The following is a 21,121-nucleotide window of genomic DNA, read 5'->3' as shown; positions in this document are numbered from 1 at the left end:
AACAAAAAATAATAAATAAGAACATGGGGAGAAAGAAATAATCAAAAGAAAAAATTATCGGGCACAATCGCCACCCACGCATGCTATTATTCAACTTTTTTTTTTTACTTTTTTTTTTTTTAAAGATTAGCAAAGAGAAAAGCAAGGGGGCAAAAAAAAAAATAAACACTGGATACTAAACAGTATTTTCTTCTACAACACTGATTTGCAAAAATGATTTTGTTCGTTTTTGTGTAGAAAGTTCACCTTACATTTCAATTTTTCACCCCACCCCTCACTTTTCCCATCCCGGAATTTTCTAGAAACAATCAGGAGTTGGCCGCCGTGGTTTAAGCTTTGTGCGTTTTGTTGGTTTTGAACGAGACCTGTAAGACTCGATCCCCAAGGCGGTATCCGTTCAGGCTGGCGATGGCCATGGCCGCCTCGTCGTAGTTAGTCATGGTGACAAAGCCGAACCCTTTGCACTTGTTTGTATTGAAGTCGCGAATGACCTTCACGTTCGTCACGGCGCCGAATGGACCGAACATTTGCCAAAGGATGCTCTCGTCGGCGTCAGGCGCAAGGTTGTAGACGAATATGCACCAGCCCGTGCCTGCGTGCCCTGGGATGTTGATGCCTGCCAAACTGGTGACCCCATCGATGGCCATAGGAGAAAATCTACTGCAAAAACAAATTACAGCATGGGTATATGTGGCCAAGGAGCCAAGAAATACACATGCAATGAATACTAGTCAAAGTAAACGTTTATGTGATCAATCATTAATGCTACGAACGTCATTAACACATTTTCCTAATTTGACCTTTTGAACCATTCATAGTACCACAGGCTGAAGTCCGGCTGGGGCACGCTGTATGTTGCTGACTGTAGGGCTCTCGTTCAAATACAGCTTTTCAATTGCTTTTAAAGTAAATCCTAAACTACAGTAGGCAGTGCTTGCAAGAGAACTATGGATAAAATCAACCAGCAGCATAACAGTCATGACAAAATGGAGCTGCAGTTTCCTCAAGAGCCTCCATTGGAACAAGAATCCACAAGCTGCATCAACAAGAGCGAGGGGCTACAATCAGAGTTAAACCACAGTGTATATCTGACACTGCTGCTCTCACTGAACACTGGTGGTAAAACTTGAAACTGTTCACTCTGTGGAGATCTTGTCATTTTCACATTCAAGTTCTGCTTCAAACAAAAATGTTACCAGATGCTTTTAAATGCATTGACAACCCTGGGGTAATTTTGCAAATGTTTTTCTATTTTAGTCAATTACAACTGCTTACATGAGATGAGTCACGTTATTCTCAGGAGACCATGGCTTTGATATCTATGAATTTGGGCATTCTTTTGATGAATTTTACTTTGCTTATACAGACTTTGAGGATAGTTGTCGGTCTTTTGAAGAGTTGCTAAGACTAGAAATTGCAACAAATGTGGTTTATTCTACTGTGTATTTCCAAGTTAGTGATTTTTGCTCGTTTCTCAAGCCAGACTACTCGCTGATGCTTGGCACGCCTCGATGCTCCCACTCTGGCTACATATGGCAAGTTCTAATTGTTGTAATATGTATGTCAGGTCTATATATTTTGAAGGCTAGAAGGCACTCAGTCCACAAAATACAGGCCTTGGGTTTAGACTGAAGATGAATTTAGACAAATAAAAACGCAATTAATCATGATTGAGAGAGCTTATGCATAGGTCCTGCTTTTCAACCACATTTCCTCAGGGCAGAGTCTCTAAAAGCTCAGACAATGTTTTACCAATTTTTTATGGTTTTGTAGGTTTAAAACATATCCATTCATAGTGGAGTGGTTGTGAGGCAAAATTATCCCTGAAGAAAACTTTTTTTTTCCCCAGATGTACCATCATTTTACCATCAACTTTACATATAAAGAGAGTGTAGTTGCACTGGGGGTTTTGAAATATAAATGGCTACATTTGTGTTGTGGACATCATGATTGTTGGTTCCCAACATTACCACTGTAAAGAAATCCGATTCAGCAAGTTTCTCTACAATGAACTATTTTACATCAAACCACTTTGAATGACTAATCTCTACTATTGAATTGTGAATAAACTGTTTGCTTTAATTTAATTAATAATTAATTTGTAGTGCCCACTGCGTTAACGTTTCATGACAAATGAAAACATACGATCCACAATTATGTGGAACAAATTCTTGCTGGCTTTGTGTTTATTAAAATATTATAGTGGTTCTGTCAGTGACTGTATATCTCCACTTAGACATTTACAAGGCTACCAACAGTTTTATTCATCCAGAACTGAATTCAATCTCTCTAAAAAGAAAAACTCCAAAAATCCATAAATAACGAGTGCATGCGAAAGGGGGTGTAGTGTGCGGTTTGACTCCAGTATGGCAGGCCATGAATTATTTCAGCAGGTTTCAGATTAGATCACATGCTTGGCTGAGCTTCGCTCAGCATTCGCAACCTGACAGGTATGCTCCAAACGTCAGACAGTGAGAGAGAGCGAATATTTAGGAATAAGGTGCGCTCCATTTTGCTCCACTAAAGCTACAGTACGAGTAACAGGTCTGCAGTCACGACTGACACCGCAAACTAACGCAGCAAAACGAAGAGGATCCCCCTTTAAGTTACCCTCACAGGTCCTGCAAAACTACAATGAGGTCGGTTTAAGGGCTGGGCATCATGAAAACGCTAACAGATACCAGTACTAATACCTTGTTTTCAATACCAACTAATTAATAGCAGTCTGGAAACTGAAACCACAAGAAAGTTCTCTTTCTTTTTTATTTGCAGTTTTATTTATGGTTCTGAATAAAACATACTAAGATAAAATGTACAAGGTAATAAAAAAAAAAACAGATTTTAACTTGGTTATCAATCTAAGCTGATGATAAACAGCTTACATAATCTTACAGTACGTAGGTTACAAAATGAACAATGAAAACACAAATGAAATCCAACGTCCTCAGCAAGAGGAAACGTTTGTTAATCACAGACAATGAATTCAATTATGCAGAGCAGGACTTTGTTCATAAATAAGTTTTCTTTGAGGACTATTTTGCCTCAACACTCTACATGGATTATAAAAATGTTGAAGTGTTTTAGGCCAAAACCTTTTCACAAAACACCGCTACTCTAGAACGGAGTGTTTCATATCAAACCGCTCTGGATGAGTTTGTTCGCAGCTTAGCTATTTAATTACACAGACAAATCGGTTAAATTCTCCACAGAAAAAAAAAGTGCTGTAGTCTTTCTATTCAGAGGACAGCATGTGAGCTTAAATGACTTGTGAGTTGTGATTACACCAGTGTTGTTAAACCTTAGCATTATAAGAATGAATATAGCTTAATGTGGTGTAGCGTAATGGCCTAATAACAGACTACCTATATCAGCAGCCTGGAGGGGAAAATCCAATGTTTTGCTCAGTTACAGTCCGTTTCCTATGCTTGTTAAGACTCAGTATCGAAGACACATTTGCTCAGCCTTTGTAGAAAACTACTGACTCAGGACTGCACGATTTGGGGGTCAAGGGGGGGGCTTGTTGCCAGGGGTACCAGAGACCAGTAGGAATCATGTGACCTGTTAGAAGCCATTCTGCTGCCACCATGAATCAAAATCGGTGCCAGAGTCTAACACAAACACACACCCCCTTACGCTGCTACACAGATGACCGCAAGTTTCTGGCGCTTTGCTTCACTGCTTTAACAATTTTGTCTTTAAAGACATTCAAGCCAACACACCAAAGCAGCAGGTGAAAGTTAAATGAGTGAATGCTGTTGAGGTTGAAACCACTTAACATTACATACTAAAGATGATTCGAATAAACATGAACATGCAAAATATTCAGAAGCAGTTCTCTCACATAACGATACACACCAGATGAGACATTTGGGCAAAACACATGGGCAAAAAAAGACTCGTTTTGAAAGGCTCTGCCTTATTCAGGAGCTGAAACTGAGCGGCTGGGTTAGTGCAGGGAGTAATATCGCAAGAGCTGCAACCACTAATTGACATTACTGATAACAGTGATAAATTCTTGACAACAAATCATGTTATTTTACTCGGCTTGACGTCTGCGCTTCCCATTTACATCACATGAAGAGGGCAATACAGATAGCTGACACAGAACTGTGCACGACAAAAAACACATTAATGAAAACACTCATCTAAAAGGATGTTTTTCTGTTTGAGCTGTAAAGTGTAAAACCGAGCTCAACCGACCGGCGTCAACACTAAGTGCAAGTATGAGAGATGAACGAACACTGTATCCACATTAGAAACTCAGCATGGTGAGACACTACTTTACTAAAATCATTGTCCGTTTTTCAGCTATTTCTGCTTTGGTTTAGCAGACACCATACGCAGTGTGGGATGACCGGACGAGCTACATTTTGAAACTGCTGGTCTAAACTGCTCAGCTGAACTACAGGGTTATCAGTAGTGACTCCAGGTTTAAGTCTTTTGTCCATACGAACACAGAGCTTTAGGTTAAAGGTTTTTTTATATATATATATATATATATATATATATAAAAAAAAAGATCATTATTTTGCAAAAGGACATGCTACATTGAAATATTTTGTTTTGAATAATTGTACTTAAGCTAAATCAGTGTAGTATTAATTAGAGCTCTGCAAAATCATTAATACCTAAATTAGGCATGCACCAATGCCATTTTTCAGACCGAGTACATATTTAAGACTCACCGATAGAGTCCGATATCATAGCGAATTACCTACTTAGAATTAATTAGCTGTTACTATAACGGAGTGCAAGGTACCTTCACAGTTAAATCATTCAAATCTAGCTGATTTTAAATTAAGTGCATTAGCTAGCTATGCAACGAGTTACCTTGGAACAAGGAGCATTGCAAGTAGCACTGCAGCGATCATACAGTTTTGTTCCATGTCAGAAAAGCACTTCAGTACAGCTCTAAGCGAAGTATGTTTCATAGTTTAGGTTCTCATCAGTCTCTGCAACACAGTCACAGTAGCAATCACATCTGAGGAGCTAACTTGGAGTTTTATCTCTCAAGTATTTACAAATCTTGTTTTTTGGTGAGTTACACCAAGTTTGAATAGCCTGTCGAGTACAGATAAAGCCTTATGATTTATAGGCTCACACTGTATGAAATTGCTCAGTCCAACGCAGTCCCTACAGACAGTTCTGTCCATGAACACATTCAAATGAAGCTGTTTCATTCAGAGTAACACACTACGCACAGAGTACTGAGCAAACACGCTGAGAAACTGAGCTACAGCAGCTCACCTAACCACAACGTGCACTGAAACGTACATGGTAGGACAACAGTCTCTACAGCATATTTTATAAAGACAGTACCTCAGTTTTACTCAGAGTAAAGTAGGCAACTAAACTTTGAAAGTAAACGTCGACCTTTCTCACCTCCGTTTTGCTGGCCTACGTGTTTCCACCCGTATTGGGGAAGTGGTTGTGATTGTGAGAGTTTAAAATCAGGCTAAAATTACACAGTGGATTCCTGGCAGGAATATGACAAGGCAGAATATCTGAAGTGGCCCAAGGCTGTGTGTGACTTTTTGGAGGCAGTACCACTAAGCGAGCAGACCATCAATCACTGCCAGTTTGAGTTGTTTGTTCATAGTGCAGCAGTGTACACTAGGCTTACGCTACACAGTGCCAAGCGGGTATTGGTTGTTGGTAACTGAATTTTTATGAATACAAGTAAATGAGCCCAATACTAGTATCAGTATCCCAACATAAAATACTGAATTAAATCTTGACCTCAGAAATGAAAATCCATTTACCTTTTCACTCCATAAGCCATGTTCAGCAGGTTGTCCAACCTGAAAGGAAACAAAGCCAATTAGTTCAGCAATTCTCACAGCAGGAGACAGTAATGATAATTACTGAATTAAAAAAAAAATAGGCAAGACTAAATAGCAACAAAATTAGCAGTTACTTGATTAAACACATTAAAAAATAAATACAATTGCAAACAATCTATATGTACATCTATGTACAGTTGTTTCTAGGCCTTATACTTTCATAGTCTCTCAAAGTCTATTTTAAAAAGAACAAAGGAAAACAAACACAAAATGTTCAAAAACTGAAAATATACATGATGGAAAATCTGAAGCAGACAAAACTGTTTACATGAGCTAGGAAAATCATTGTCACTTGATGTTAGTGAAAACCACATCATGAACTAATGCTGAAGACTGAGAGCACTGTCAAAACACTTAGGAGGATTCGTCATCTCTTAGCAAACATCAACACTAAAGAATGTCATGTAGAAGTGCATTAATATTTATCTAAACGGGTTTAAAAATCATGTTTACTTGATGGAGGAAGGAGCATTTAGAGACTGTGATTGGCGTCAATCATAACTTTGCAAATGGTCAATAAATGGTCAATACCAGCACCTCACACTCATTTCTGGTTTAAGCCACAAACTCCTTTGGTTTGTAATTTAAAAAAAGACTTGAATGTTCAGGAATCAGTATTTAAGTCAATTTACTGGTATCAAAATTTTAAACTTTCAGCCCTTAATAAATACAAATGCTCCCACTCTTCTTCCTCAGGTGTGTCCCATTACCTAAATCTCTGTGCCTGCTGGGCGAGGGGTCCAGGGTATCTCCTGTTTGGACTCTGGTAGAGTTGAGACAGCAGAGCCTGGCTAGTCTTCTGGCTCGGGTTATTGGCGAATTTCACCGTGATGGGCTCCGTGGCGCCGGGCGGTTTCTGACCATTCAGACCCTTTATCGCCTCCTCCGCCTCCACCCGCCGGTCAAAACGGATAAAACCCACACCTCGAGACACACCTGGACACAGGTAAACAAACACCAATGTTAGGAACTCACTGTTGTCTGTGCTGGCGGAGTACTACAGTGACCTCATTCACAGGTCACTGTAGTACTGATGGTTAATCCATCAGTGTTTGGCAAAATGCTCAATATTACTTCATCAGAAAAGGTAATTAGCTACTAAAATATATAATCAAATTGAGATGAGTTATCTAAACCTAAAAGTTAAATGAAAATACGGAGAATGTGTTTGTGTTTTAAAGTTTAAAATTAATTCTTACCTGCCATCTTTATCCTAAGAAAACTGAACCTAAAATTGTTGGTTTGTTCACCAATGCTTAACTTTTTTGGGACAACAGCTTGTGTTTGTTATTGTTTGCACTTGCAGTGTATAATGTTCTAAAAAGCCATGCTCCTCCAATAAAACAGGGAACTGGACTTGACTGAAACTTTCACATCAAAGTTGAATTTGCCAATCAAAAATGCACACTAAACAAAAAGAAAAAGGATGTGACATTGATTATTTCAATAACTGATCAATCTACTTTATCTACTTCTATTAATCTACTTGCTGTTGCCATCATTCAGAGCTTTGTCTGTGCAACAAACTTTCTCCTTTACGGTGCACTGAATCACAAGAAGCCTTACGCTTGGTGCAGTGTATAACAATCCTTTAGAATAACATTATAGAGCAGATTTTAAACAATAAAATAGAAGCCATATTGGCCCCAACACTTCTTATTGTGTGTTAAAAAAAAAAAAATTATAAAATCACCAGAAAAAGAAGGATTACATTTTTACAGTTAACTTATCAGCGCATCTTCTGTGACGTGAAAGCTCATGGGCAAAAAAAATGCATCTTTTCTACATCACCCAGGACACTACAGCTACTTCACCAGTTGAGTAGTAAAACAAGTGGGTCATCATGAATAGTTATGCATGTAAAATGGTAAAATGTTTATTAACAGCAGACTCTGGGCAACTCTTCATCCTCTAGGTACAAGAACAGAGCCCAGATATTACTGAGTAACAGAGACTTTGTCCTTAATCTGAGCCAAGAGCCCTGACTGAGCGTTTACACTGAAAACAGAATGAAGAGACTGAAAAACCTAAGGATGGAGAGCATGCCAGAACATGAAACAGAGGGAGTGCGAGGAGAAAAAAAAAATAAAAATACAGGGAAAAAGACAGAAAAAGAACGCTGAGAGAAAGAGAGCAAGATACAAGAAACCATGCATGAGGGAGAAAGCAAGTGAGAGGAGTGACAAAAGAAAGATGAATAAAAAGAAAAAGCAAGAACATAGGACAGGGCGAAAGAGAACAGAAAAAAGTGAAAGAAAAAGGAAGAGAGAGATAGAGAAGGGAGGGGGGGAATAAAAAAAAAAATTCAAAAAAAAAACCTTGGCATGTTGGAAATCATGGAGATCAGACTGACTGCAAATTCATTTTAAATCTCTCTGTGAAACAGGCATTAAACCAGCACCTCAGGGTAAGGAGATGGAGGGGGAGTAAGAGAGTGAGCAGGCGAGTGAGAGAAAGAGAGAGAGGTGGGTTTCATTACTGAGTCTGCCATTCTCCGCTCCAAAATCCATTTCACATTTCATCTGTCCATGCATATTTATGACTGAGGGTGGTGAAAAATTGCATTTTTTGGGACCAAATAGCAGCACCTCTAACGTCCTCCAGCAGGAGACCGAGTTATCAGCATTTCTGGTGCGTTTCAGTCGCTTGAATGTGGCGCTACATTAGCAATGCATTAACCTAGTTTAAAAAAAGAAGTATGACTACTGCTTCTTACTCTGAACATATACACAGGCTGCATCCACAAATGCTGGTTACATATAGTAGTATTCAAAAGTCAGAAAGCATCCTAGATTTAATTTCCATTCTAAATGGCCATTAAGTACAAGGTATTCATTTTTAAGGAGACTGTAGAACAGGAGTTTCTAAAAAGGGAGATCAAAAATAAAAGCTCGAGAAAAATGGGACTCCTAACAACCATGCAAGACCTGGTAGACCATCAAAACTGTCCCATCAGATAAACAATACTTTCATCTTAGAGAGAGAAGAAAAAAATAAATAAAAATAAAGCTCCACTCTTGATTCAGATCTGAAAACATGCTCAAGTATGTTTGTCCATCCTTTCACTGTGAGAAGATAACACTATGGGTCTGAAAGGATGTGTAGCTGTTAAAGTGAGAGAAGAAAAGACAAAATCAAAAGATGCTGCTGGTGTTCTCTGAACAAAAGACTGACCACCTCAGAGTCCAGACCTCATCAGTGAATGTGTTTGGGATTACTTGAATTGCAAGAAACAAAAAATGCAAAACCAACTTCTAAGATCGGACTTTGGAGGTTCAGTCTTTGGAAGTTGGAAAAACATCCCTGCAGAGCCTCTTGAAAAGAATGGAAGCTGTTATAAAGGTAAAGAGTGAAACCACAATACTGAAGAGATAGTTGTTGAGGCTTCTGTGTAATTTGTTAAATGCGTTTTCTGCTTTCCCTCATCCCTCCTGCCTCCCAGATAATTAAAAATCAATAACTTGCACTTAATTACTGCCTTAACTAGAAAGTAAATAAAAGGTCTCTGACTTCTGCACAGTATTGTACATCAAGACTTAACATGCTACACTAAAATGAAAAGGTTTGGTTTTCAGAAACATCTGTTGGTCTATTTATCATGAAATATTCTTTTACAGCAGCAATGAACTTTTTGTAAGTATACAAAATGGTGACAAGACTTCCGCCAAATGTTTCCTTATAACTGGTGTCAACCTTGTTGACTTCATTTTAGCTCTACCAGTTACTGGATTTCCTCCTAAAGGAGTTAAACAGTGGCTAGCAGTCTAAAATCAACAAGATGCCAAATCAACAGTAGTGTGGATACGACATTCGCACCACAGCTTCATGCCACCTGGACTCGGTATGCGATTTCAACAGATAAGCTCTCACCTGTGACCTGGTCGACAAGGATGCGGGAGGTGATGATGCGGCCGTACTGAGAGAAGAGCTGCTCCAGCTCCTTCTGAGTCATCGTCTTCGGCAGACCGCTCACGTACAAGTTAGCATCCCTGATGGAGGCCGAACTAGGACGGGCGTACGACACCTGCAAATAGATAATACAAAATAAGGCCATCTGATGTGGACAAAATTATGATTATGCTGAAGTTACAATGCTGTTTCGACACGTATACCGAACGTTACAAGATTGAAAAGAGGCGTCACCAATTTGATCCCAGGTATCATTACAGGTCCGATATCAGCAGAAAAAGCTGTATGGAATATCGGAGGGGGGAAAAGCAGAATGAATCCTGTAAGAAATCTATTTGTCCATCAATAACAAATCTATTTTATAGTGTAGGGTAGTAGTGTTTGAAGACTTTGTAGTCTGTCATGCTGAAGGTAAAATTTCAATTAAAATAGCTCATTTTAAAGCAAAGTTAATAAAGATGAAATGTCTGATAATCAGCCAATACTCAGTTTCAATTAAGAAGGTACATTTTAGTCAGTGATTTGCTGTCAGTTTGCTTGATAATGCATATTCCGAATTCTCCTGCTGCTTTTTATTACAGGAAAAAGAGCCTGACTGACACCTATTTATATGCATTTTTCTAAAGTTTACATATATTTAGAAGTTATTTTTAGTTTATATAATATTTTGTTATCTTTCTTCAATTAAGTACTTCAGAATCTTTGAAAGGCTATGTCTGATTCATTGTTCAGTTAAGTCTACTGCCATTGCTTGGCCTTCAAAATAATACAAAGATTGCTGAATTACTAACATATTAGATGGATGCAGCTCTAAATGTGACATGTTTAAGGATTTGCTGTTCATAACAAATTTAAGAACTGCAGCCCTATGTTTACTTTATGTAAGAGCATACAAGTCTTTAAGCATATTGTAAAATCAAAGCCATTGCATTGCCATCTCACTGCCAGAACGTATGGTTCTCAGAACTGAGCAGGTGTTTAACTCTGAATACTTGCACACTGTCAGTCATTTGTTCTCATTTTCTAGTCCTACATCTCCTTCGGCTGAACAGCCTTAATCTTTGAGGCACTAACTTTGCAAATCAGATTTTAGACTTCACAAGATTAAATTCATGCGCGTGAAGCTTTGACAAGACCACAAAAGCAGCTGATAAGCGTCTGTTCTCACTTCAGTCTCCAAGCTAACGATGCAATCACACCCAACAACTGTCTATTGAGAAGGCTTTGGAACAGATGGAGATATTTATATAACACTGACGACTGCAACACCTCTCCAAACTGTGAGCTGTTGCTGCTGAAAAACACCAACCAAATCCCTCCGCTCATAAACAGCCCCAAGAACGAGCATATGCTGAGCTGCTTCTGGCAATTCGACTAACATCAAGGATACCTTTATTAACATGAAATAAACTGAACTCAGGAAGGACTGTGCAGTGTTTTATCTCTGTACTGAAACACACAAACTGATGGGTTTATTTAAATTCTCAAACCGATCCAGGACGACATGGGCCAGAAGGAATCCTTCACATCTTTCCTAATGAGCTGAACATCTTAACAGTTGCTTTATTCATGTGTAAATATGTAGTACACTGGAGTAGACTGGTCAAAAAAACATGGCCATTAAGAATCTGTGGTCAGAATAATAGTGTTGCTTTGAAAAAAAAAAAAGATTTATAAAAGAACTTTACATGAGCTGGTCCCCTGTATCATCCAGTCCAAGTCAGCTACTGTGTAGCTGCTGCAGTGATGGATTCTCGTAACGGCTTATTAAACACCTTATTTAAGACAATATTATGAAGTGCTATTACAAACTGCAGCCAGTGGAACAGCATTTATTATAGGAAGCAGACCAGTTACCAGTTGGCAGTACCAAACACTCCAAAAGTGCGTCCCAAAACACCAAGTGGCCACTCGCGTGCATGATCTGCCTTTTTAGAGGCCAAAATAGCAGCACAATGGTTGTAAATAGTAGTACACCTAAATATTTTAATTGTATTGTTAGGGATGTGAATTCTGACTAATTTTGACATTCACTAATACACTAAGACACTAATATTGATGACTGGATATTCAGTTAGCAGGGAAGTAAAGACTAAAATAAAATACATATATAAATAAATAGGTAAATCAATGAATAGCTGGCAGGACCATTAGCTTACATTTTATGATACAGCACTAGAGATAGACAACAAAAATTCAGTAGCACAAGAATTTAGCAGCACACAGAGGAAGAGAGAAATACAATTTAAATTGTGTTTTATTATTCAAAAACAGCTCAGGGGAATCAGTAGGTTTTTGTTTCAGAGGAATAATGGAGCCTGCCACTTTAGATGAGCTAATGAGTACAACACGATGCTGACGAGGGTCTTTTCTGCTCCGGACAATGTCAACACGTTGGCTAGCCAACATCATCTAGAACATTTATCCTAACTAGCAGAACAGCTGCGATATCTGGCTTGTCAGTGATTGTCCTTAACAACGCAGCCTTTGCAACATGCTTTTGTTAAGATGTTTAACTTATTTTACACTTTTAGAACAGTTATTGTTTCACTGAGTTGTTAACCAGTATATTTTCTGTCTTCATTATAGAACATAACGAATACCTGAACAGTGATGTTATTACTCGAATACTGGTACATGGAACTGTTAACCACGTACTCAAGCACCAGTGCGTGTCCTTTAGTATTTAACGCTCCATTTATATTCCATGCTCTTCAGCTTCTGTATCATCTAAATTTTCCCCTGAAGACTAATAAAGTACATACCTCCATCCATCTAGACAGCTGTCAGATACTTTGGGGAAATAAGTACTCTAATCTCAACTGTAGAACTTCAAACCAGTGACTTAAGTTCTGACTAATTTTTGTGAAATTACATTAACCACAACCTGATCTTAACATATCGCTGTTGTCGGAAGAAAAACTCGCATCTCCATTTTTGACGTTTTTCAGCCCTTTACATTGTGTGTGAATTTCATGACGAATGGACTAAAAGAAACGTCCCAAAATTACTTGGAAAAACGTCTGGTTCCACTAACTTACACTAAAAGTAAAGTACGTTTTTTCCTTTTGGAGAAGTTTTCTTCCAGCAACAGCAATATACTAGATGAACTTTGTAAAGTGGTGCACAAAACACTCCAACACTACAAGTATCAAAGAAATCTCATTTCATGGTAGTGTATGTTTGAAAACAGGAGGACTCATGGGCTTATACAAAAGGCTTTTTTCTTCAGATGATGTTTCAACTAGGTTTGTCAAAGCAACACTGAAAAAGAAATGTCATTGTTTTTGATCCAGCTAAGGCGTCATGGTTACAGCCACGTTACCTCTGATTTCTCATGTCCTTGGTAGCGTGCTGATGTCAAGACACTCGTGCTTTGCAGTAGAAAAGTACAATACCACGTACGCAATCACATTTTATTCATAGTTGACAGCCTGTGTGTTTTCTTGCGGACTTCGTGATGCAGTGTAATGAATACCCAAATTGCGATTTCAGTATCCAAATACTAGAACAGGTAACAACTCTTGTGCATCGCTACTTCAAACACAAGTGGACCAGCTCAGGCACCATTGGAGAGTCCAGCTGAAGAACACTACAGTAAAGAGCCCCTCTCCGCCTCCTCTGCAGCTCTGCCTGAGTGACACAGTGCAGGCTTATCTGCCCAAATTTAATTACTGCGCCGGCAGACGCTAAATGCTGCCATGTGACGGCCCTGCTCTGCAATCTCAGCTGAGGGATCACGTCAATAAAAACTGTCCACTTTTAATTAAAGCTCCGAATGGGATCCTCATAAGAAGCTGCAATCGATACATGACACCCAACCTCTTACTTTCCCAGTTTCTGCCTTCCTTTCCTAGATTTTACTAGATATGTAGCCCACGGTTTCACTAAATATATAATTAGAGCTGACAAGCTACCAGATCAGACAAAACCTAATAGGGTTTTCACTAGTTGGCCTGCGCATTTTCTTTATTACTTTCCGTAATGTAGCATAACAAATACCCAAATACTGACTTTAGTATTTGAATACCAACACCTGGATTGGTTAAAGAGGCATTCGGGTCTAAAAAATATCATTTAATATGTTCTTTGTCACATTACACTATGTGGACAAAAGTATCTGCCCATCAAACCTATGAGCTTGTAGGACATCCCATTCCAGAACCATGGGAAGTTGTCACCCCTTTTAAGGCCAACAGGCTCCACTCTTCTGGGAAGGTTTTCCACAGACACTAAAATTGTGCCCATTCCGTCAAAAAAAGCATTTGAGAGGTCAGGCGCTGATGTTAGACGAGAAGGTCTGGTTCACAACTGACATTCCAATTCATCCCAAAGGTTGAGGTCAGGACTCTGTGCAGGCCACTGGAGTTCCTCCACATCAAACTCATGAAATCATGTCTTTATGGACCTTGCTTTGTGCAAAGGCTCAGAGTCATGCTGGAACAGGAAAGGGTCACAAAGCTGGAACCATATAACTGTTTAAAACACCTTTGCATGCTGTAGCATGGAACAGGAACTAAAGGGCCAAGCCAAAATCCTGAAAAATAGCCTCTACCAAACTTTACTGTTGGCACTATGCATTTCAGTAGGTAGTGTCCTCCTGGCATCTGCCAAACCCAGATTTGTCCAACAGACTGCCAGATAGTGAAGCATAATTCATCACTTCAGAAAAGACGTTTCCACTGTTCGAGTGCAGTGGCAGTGTGTTCTGCACCGCTCCAGCTGACACTTGGCATCGCACATCTTAGGCTTGCATGCAGCTGTTAAGACTAAGAAACCCATTTCAAGCTGCTATTGCTTCCAAAAGCCGTTTGAAACTCTGTAGCATGCGATGCAGAGGATAGGTGATTTCTGACCACTACACGCTTCAGCACTCAGAAAGTCACTGTTATCTCCTGCTTCATGGCTGAGTAAGTAGTGGCCGTTAGGGGCAAAAATGCATATCACGGTACAATTAAGATTACTTATGGTTTCATCCTGTGTCATGGTATAGTACATTTACTTTTTCGAATTAAACTATTTGACATTTAAGTAAACCTTGTTTTGTATTATTGTATATTTAACAAAATTAAATCTAATAGCAAAAGAGTAAAAAACAATCAACAGCATACAAATAACAATACTGCTTTCTAATCATAACGAGATGAAGGCGAGTGTATGTAAAACTCAGAGGCTTCTCTGAGCCTGCCAAAAACAGTGCTGAATCTTGTTGAAAGTCATTTGTCATACGTGTGTCTTACACTCAAGCTATAATCTACAGTCCTTTAGTCAGATTCTGCTGGAATTTAGTTAAATGATACAAACCATTCATGCTATTAGTTTTAGCCAAGAAGCTGCGTAGCTAGAGACCACAGTATCAGCTGAAGCAGCTGGATGAGTGCGGAGTGTCAGTCTCCATGCTAGACTAATGGCTAAGAGCTAACTCCAACAGACTGGCTTTTCCATCCACTCTTTCACCCATTAACTCATTATAATCTGATGTCTGCTCCTTTAACAGTAAACTGGGCTAACTTGCCTCAGCCTGCAACTCACATGAGAGGTGAGGTAATCGATGCGCTTTGCACTTTTTGTACATTGCATCAGCAGCATTTATTTGCATCTCAGTATAACAGTGATGACAAAACTAATACCTTAAAAAAGAATTACGGTACACTGGATGAACCAGTATTTCGCCCACTACTACAGAGAGTGGGATTATTATTGATGAGATATTGTTTCCACATGTTCTTTCATAGCTACCATTGCTAGATTGAATACGTTTTTGAAAGTGTTAGTTTTAAAAAAAAAATAAAAATCCCCATTTCGACAAATTAGAAACTTGTGCACAATTCAGACTGCAAAACTTTAAACACGTTTGAAAATTTTAAACTTATTTTCACTTAGAAAATAAAAAATTTACATTCTCTACAGAGAACACGACAATGGCATTTTCTGCAAATTCTAGTGACAATTTCTATTAAGTTGTTTAATATACAAGTTGAACATACTGGAGAAAAGTTTTGCACATGCTACATTATTTGTTTTTAGTTGTGCATTAAAATATATAGGAGTGTGTTCTCAGTATGGGATATTTTAGCTTGTTATCAACAAAATCGACCCGGAGCGCCCAAATGTTTTCATGTGACTGCATGTAGTAATTTCTCCTCATTAGGCTGAACTGGATTTTTACCAACATTCTGCAGGCTTCACCAATCAGGCAACGGTTGCTATGAAACATCGCCTCTGTGGTCAGAGAATATCCAGGTCAATTTTTTTAAACGAGGAGCATTCAAACGCACCATTCATCTTATCTACCCCCCCACCCACCCCATTCATCTTCATAACTTAACCCATCCATCCTCCTCCACCCATTTCTGTCACACCTCATCTACCTCCTTCCTTTCCTCTTGACTTTACACACATTTTCAGCATACTTCATTTCATGCTAATACTTGCAAACTATATTCAGTGGAGCTGACAGACTAGGATTAGCACTTCTAAAAGAGCAGCTGGAGAATTTCAGCTATGTGGGAATGATTTCAGGGGGCAGGGAGAGGGTTCTGCTGTACTTTCAGATGGTGTTTACTTCATACAACAAACTCAACATCATCCTGCTTTCCTCCCCAACAGCATTTGTAGACTGACCGATAGGACCGTAAGAAAATTCAGTGAACAAAAATTCAGTAATTCCGTTATTAACATTACTGCAACGTTAAACAGCCCTAGTTTTTACAATTAAACTGCATTTAAAAAAGAAGTCTCTTATAAGAGAGAGCCCATGTTAACACTTTTCAATGAAGTCTCTTAGTGGTTAATTCCATAAATATGAAAATATGAAGTTAGCAGTACTGTTTATTGTTGAGATGACTAACATCATCCAGTGCCTATTAAAGCTAGTCCTTCAGTTTGGGCCATAAACACCAAAGCCTGCTTTAAAGAAAAAAAAAAATAAATAAATAAAAAAAATAAACCCCAAATGTTTCATTGCTACTTTTGCTAGACACCGAGATGTCTGGTGGTATGTTAGCACTACGTTAACGTACCACTAACATATTGCTTCTGTCTAAAAGACAAGCATCTCTTTTTTGCAATTTTTATTTTCTGCATAATTTGAGCCCAGCAGTTATCTTTTGTCTTTTGCATTTTGTGGAAATTTCATGAAGACTGAACCAACAGAAATGCTCCAAAATTGCACTGATTAAATTGTCTTTACATTAACTTAGACTGAATGTAAAGTACGTTTTTGCCCTATCCTGTGAAGTTACCATAATGGAGATACTGGTTTTTCTTTAGACAGCGACAATATAATGTTGCACTTTAACTGTTTGGCCATTCTAGATTAAACACAGACATCTGTAGGTTGTAAAAGTCACTGCTGCTGCCATTTTCCATTTCTAATGAATAACAAACCTACTTAGACTACAGCTCGTATTCACAGTCAGTGACTTAACTAGAACTTCCAGAAGTCCACCTCCTGAAGTCCCTAACTAATGGGTGAGCTCACTTGGTTGTATCTACAAAGATACTATTGAAAGACTACAGGCTGGACAATTTTTCCCCCTTCAGGATTTTAACCCTTTTGCTTCCAAACAAACTTAACAAAATGAAGTGAAGAAATGAGTATTACTGCAATGCTGTGAGTTTAAAAGTCACTAATTTCTTAACTCTGAGCAGCATTTCATTTGCAAGAAAAAGAAAAATGTTTCTTACCTTGATTGTTTTGGTCTGCAGTCTCAGTCCATTTAAAGTGTTGATTGCTTTCTCTGCATCTTTAGGGTCCACATAGTTCACAAATCCATAACCCAGACTCTGCCCTGGAAAACAGAGGACAAAAGAATACCCAGTTCTTCAATGAAAATCTGGTGAAAACTGAACAGGAGTCCTTTATTTAATGATCCAACAGAAGCAGGTTTCCTTAAAATACTGGCAGCAAATTCCACCTGTTCAATACAAGAGATGGTAAGAACTGTTTTAAAATAAGGGCAGTGAATATTTTTCATTTTCAAATATTCAGTAAACAATGTAAAATAAATAAATATCTGCTGCAACTCTACTGAAGGAGGAAGATCTCTTTTCTAGCCCGATATTGACATTAGTTTTTAATAGACACCCCCTCCTCGAGACGAAACCCAACTGCTGCTGTGACTCATCAGGCCCTTGAGCTAAGCAATGAAGATCAATGTGGTCTCCTGAATAATTTCAATCTCCAAGTAAAATAAATAAATAAAAAAAAGATTGACACCCACTCCCTTCCACCACATGCTAGCGATGCAATTTCCACTGCCGCCCACACTGTGGAGAAGCTGCCGCCAAGTTCTGTGGGTCAAGTTCACCAGAGCCACCTCCGCTGAAGAAACCAGTCTAATGATCACTGCAGACGGCGCAATTTCAGACTGACGCTGTATCAGACTCCCTGCCAAATCAACTCTGCCAAAAAGAGCAATGGTGGAAATCCTGCTCTTGGGTAGATGATGCTGGTTTGTAGGGATCCCAAAATCAAAGCCACTTTAGAAGTGGGGAAATGGAGGGGCAAAATTTCTCTTTTTTTTTGGTTCCAAAAAATGAATCAAAAATGAATAGAAACTATTGATAACTCCTAAAATATCTTTTTTTTTTCACTCAAAATATTAGCTTTATTTAAGGTATAATGATGAAGAAAAAAAATATTTCTTAAATCTGTTTATGCCAGTTACTGTCACCCTTAGACATTCCTAGGAACACAAATAGCCAGCCTAGACTTCCTGTTTCACTAGGGAGTATACATGATAAACAAAGGCCAAATGCCCTCAGTCATCCATTCTTATTAGACCAGAGAAAACAATGTGTGACAAAGTTGCTGAACTGTACAAATCAGGAAATGGCTACAAGAAAATAGTGGAAATCGGCATTTTCAACTGTAACTAACAGGGCAAAAATTACGAAGTGTCAAACACCACCTATATAACCACAAGCAGCTTGGTGGGGCAGCCAGAAATAAGCCTCTGCTGTCAAGGACAAACAAACTTAATCTCTGACCACAGAATCAAGATTTTGCAACTGCGACCCCAGTCCCCTGACCTAAACCCCACAGAAAACCTGTGGGATGAGCTGAAGAGGAGACTCCACATTGTGGACCTCAGAATCTAAACGTTCGGGAGAAGTTCTGTATGGAGGATCCTTTGTCATGTGTTCTCCAGTCTCATTAAGCATTATAAGAAATGACTTAGAACCGTTATCTTTACAAAGGGAGGCTGCAAAACATGAAAGGCAATAATTGTGTACACACATTGTGTACAAGCATATTGCCTTAAGATTTAGTTTAGTGTTTAATTCCAGTCCCTTTTATGCACCTATGCACATACAGAAGGAAAAGGAGCTAAGAGTGAAGTTCATTCCTTAGTTTATGGTGTGATCTTATAGAAAAATATTGTAATGTTAAATCAATATCACCCTACTGTAGTTCAAAATCTAATTTGGGAAGTAAAATTATGCACATGCACCTTGTCTGTTCACTTTTATAGTCATTTTAAATAAGAACGACACATGACTCTCGTTAAACAGTAAGATTTAATGGAATGACTGATTTGGAAATTCCTGCAGATTTATTAGGTTAAACTTGAAATACTGATTTGGGAAACAAGTCTAATTAGTACCCAACATATAATCAAGTAGATACACAAAGGCAGGCAAAATAGCAATTACTAACACTATTTCCACTTTTGTTTTGAGTTTTGCAGCTCACAGTTCATGGGGAAATACAACAACAAGGAGAAATACTGTCTAACCAAATCACAACCAGTTTTATTTTACCAGGTATGTTAAACATATTGCTGCTGTTGGAAGAAAACTCCATCCTCCATTTTTTCAGTTTTTGACATAGTTTGAAGGTACCCATTGTCCTACACATTGTGTGCAAAGTTCATGAAGAATGGACCAAAAGAAACAGCCCAAAATGGCTTGGTAAAAACTCTGGTTCTGCTGACGTACATTAAAAGTAGGCTTTTTTCCTTCTCCTGTAAAGTTACCATTTTGGAGATACGAGGTTTTCTTCCGACAACAGCGATATGAGGGTTGTAACTCAGTGCATAGGTATGACATGCAATATACTAAAAAGACCAGACCACGATATTCAAAAATAATTAAAAACAATAGCTGCTGTTCCAACAAAACCTCATATCTCCAAAATGAAAGCGAATCTTTGAAGTTAACTTTGGACCATATTTATTGGTGCATTCGTCAGAACGTTTGCTCACAATGTAAAAGGCAGAGGCCATGTTCAAATAAAATATTAATGGAAACTTAAAATGGAAAAAACCAACGGAGAAGCATGGTTTTCATGACCGTGACTACGACATGACTAAGAAGAATACTTAGAATAGATCAAAGCACCTAAGTGCGTGCAGGGTCTAAAAAGACAACATCCTGAAATTTACAATAAGAAAACAGGAGAAAAACATTGGAAAAATGACAATATTGAGAGTGAACTGCAGAGTTTTCATTAAATAGAATCAAGATCAAATGAACAATGCGGGACTTTTTTTCTACATCTTGAACCTTATAGACTTAAAATAGGACGACCCACTTCCAAGCCCACTGCAGGCACTTTACATTTCATGTAACTACTTTTCTGTGTAAACGAATGAAAAAATTACATGTTGACGGTATGAGTCATTGCAAGCCCACTGCTCACTCCTGCGCCGCTAAAACCAACAAGCAGGAGTACATTTCCCCCAAATGTTTCAGCATTTATTCATACACATACTAAAATCCTGAGATAATAAATTAAAAAAAAAATAATAATTCTGCTTTTGTAGATGTTCAAGCAATAAGAACAACCCTATAAGGGCACTAGAGCTAAAATGTAACCAACAGGTTATTAATGTAGATTGTTAAATACACAAATCAAACCAAAAAAGTTCTTTGATGACTCATCAGTAAAGCCCTGTTGACTCCCTCCTACACCAGGACCAACAACAATTTAGAAACGTTCACTCGTCACAGTTCAGCTGCTAATGGCACAACAGACAAAACCAGAGACGGCTTAAAAATACTGTGTGATAAGTAAGGATCTAAATTTAAATAGTTTATCAAAATAAGTTAATGAGTAATGATAGTGGTATACACCACTGATGCAACAAAATGCCAGCTGCCATTGTCAAAGACAGAACTCTAAAGAGATTAATAATTGAAGACAAATACAGGGTGATTCAAAAAGATTAATCTAATTTCAAAGCACCGTATTTTTTACAACCATGAGGTTCCTATGAACCAATCACACACCAATTAAAAAAGGGGGTCATAGTTTCTGACCGTCAGTATGGCAGTGAACCTCCAACAGCTCACCAGCATCACCAGATCTCACAAAGTGCGACTTTTTTGTGGGGGTATGTTAAGGATTCTGTTTAGGTGCC

General features: G+C 38.4%; 1 protein-coding gene across 1 annotated transcript in view; it reads right to left on the bottom strand.

Annotated features, from left to right (window-relative positions):
- Nucleotides 1-241: 241 nt before the first annotated feature.
- Nucleotides 242-21,121, bottom strand: part of elavl2 (ELAV like neuron-specific RNA binding protein 2) — a 50,686-nt gene continuing 29,806 nt past the window's right edge. Inside the window, exons 4-8 of the mRNA XM_036583197.1 lie at nucleotides 17,442-17,545; nucleotides 9,714-9,867; nucleotides 6,554-6,779; nucleotides 5,763-5,801; nucleotides 242-660 (exon numbers count right to left, since the gene is read on the bottom strand). Of these exons, the coding sequence (XP_036439090.1) occupies nucleotides 330-660; nucleotides 5,763-5,801; nucleotides 6,554-6,779; nucleotides 9,714-9,867; nucleotides 17,442-17,545 (854 nt within the window). The 3' untranslated portion in view covers nucleotides 242-329. The remainder of the gene's footprint in view (nucleotides 661-5,762; nucleotides 5,802-6,553; nucleotides 6,780-9,713; nucleotides 9,868-17,441; nucleotides 17,546-21,121) is intronic.

The sequence above is a fragment of the Colossoma macropomum genome, unplaced genomic scaffold (assembly GCF_904425465.1).
Source record: "Colossoma macropomum unplaced genomic scaffold, Colossoma_macropomum, whole genome shotgun sequence".
NCBI classification, from domain to species: domain Eukaryota; kingdom Metazoa; phylum Chordata; class Actinopteri; order Characiformes; family Serrasalmidae; genus Colossoma; species Colossoma macropomum.
Note: the sequence above shows the minus strand (reverse complement) of the source record. Positions and strands in the feature narration are given on the sequence as shown.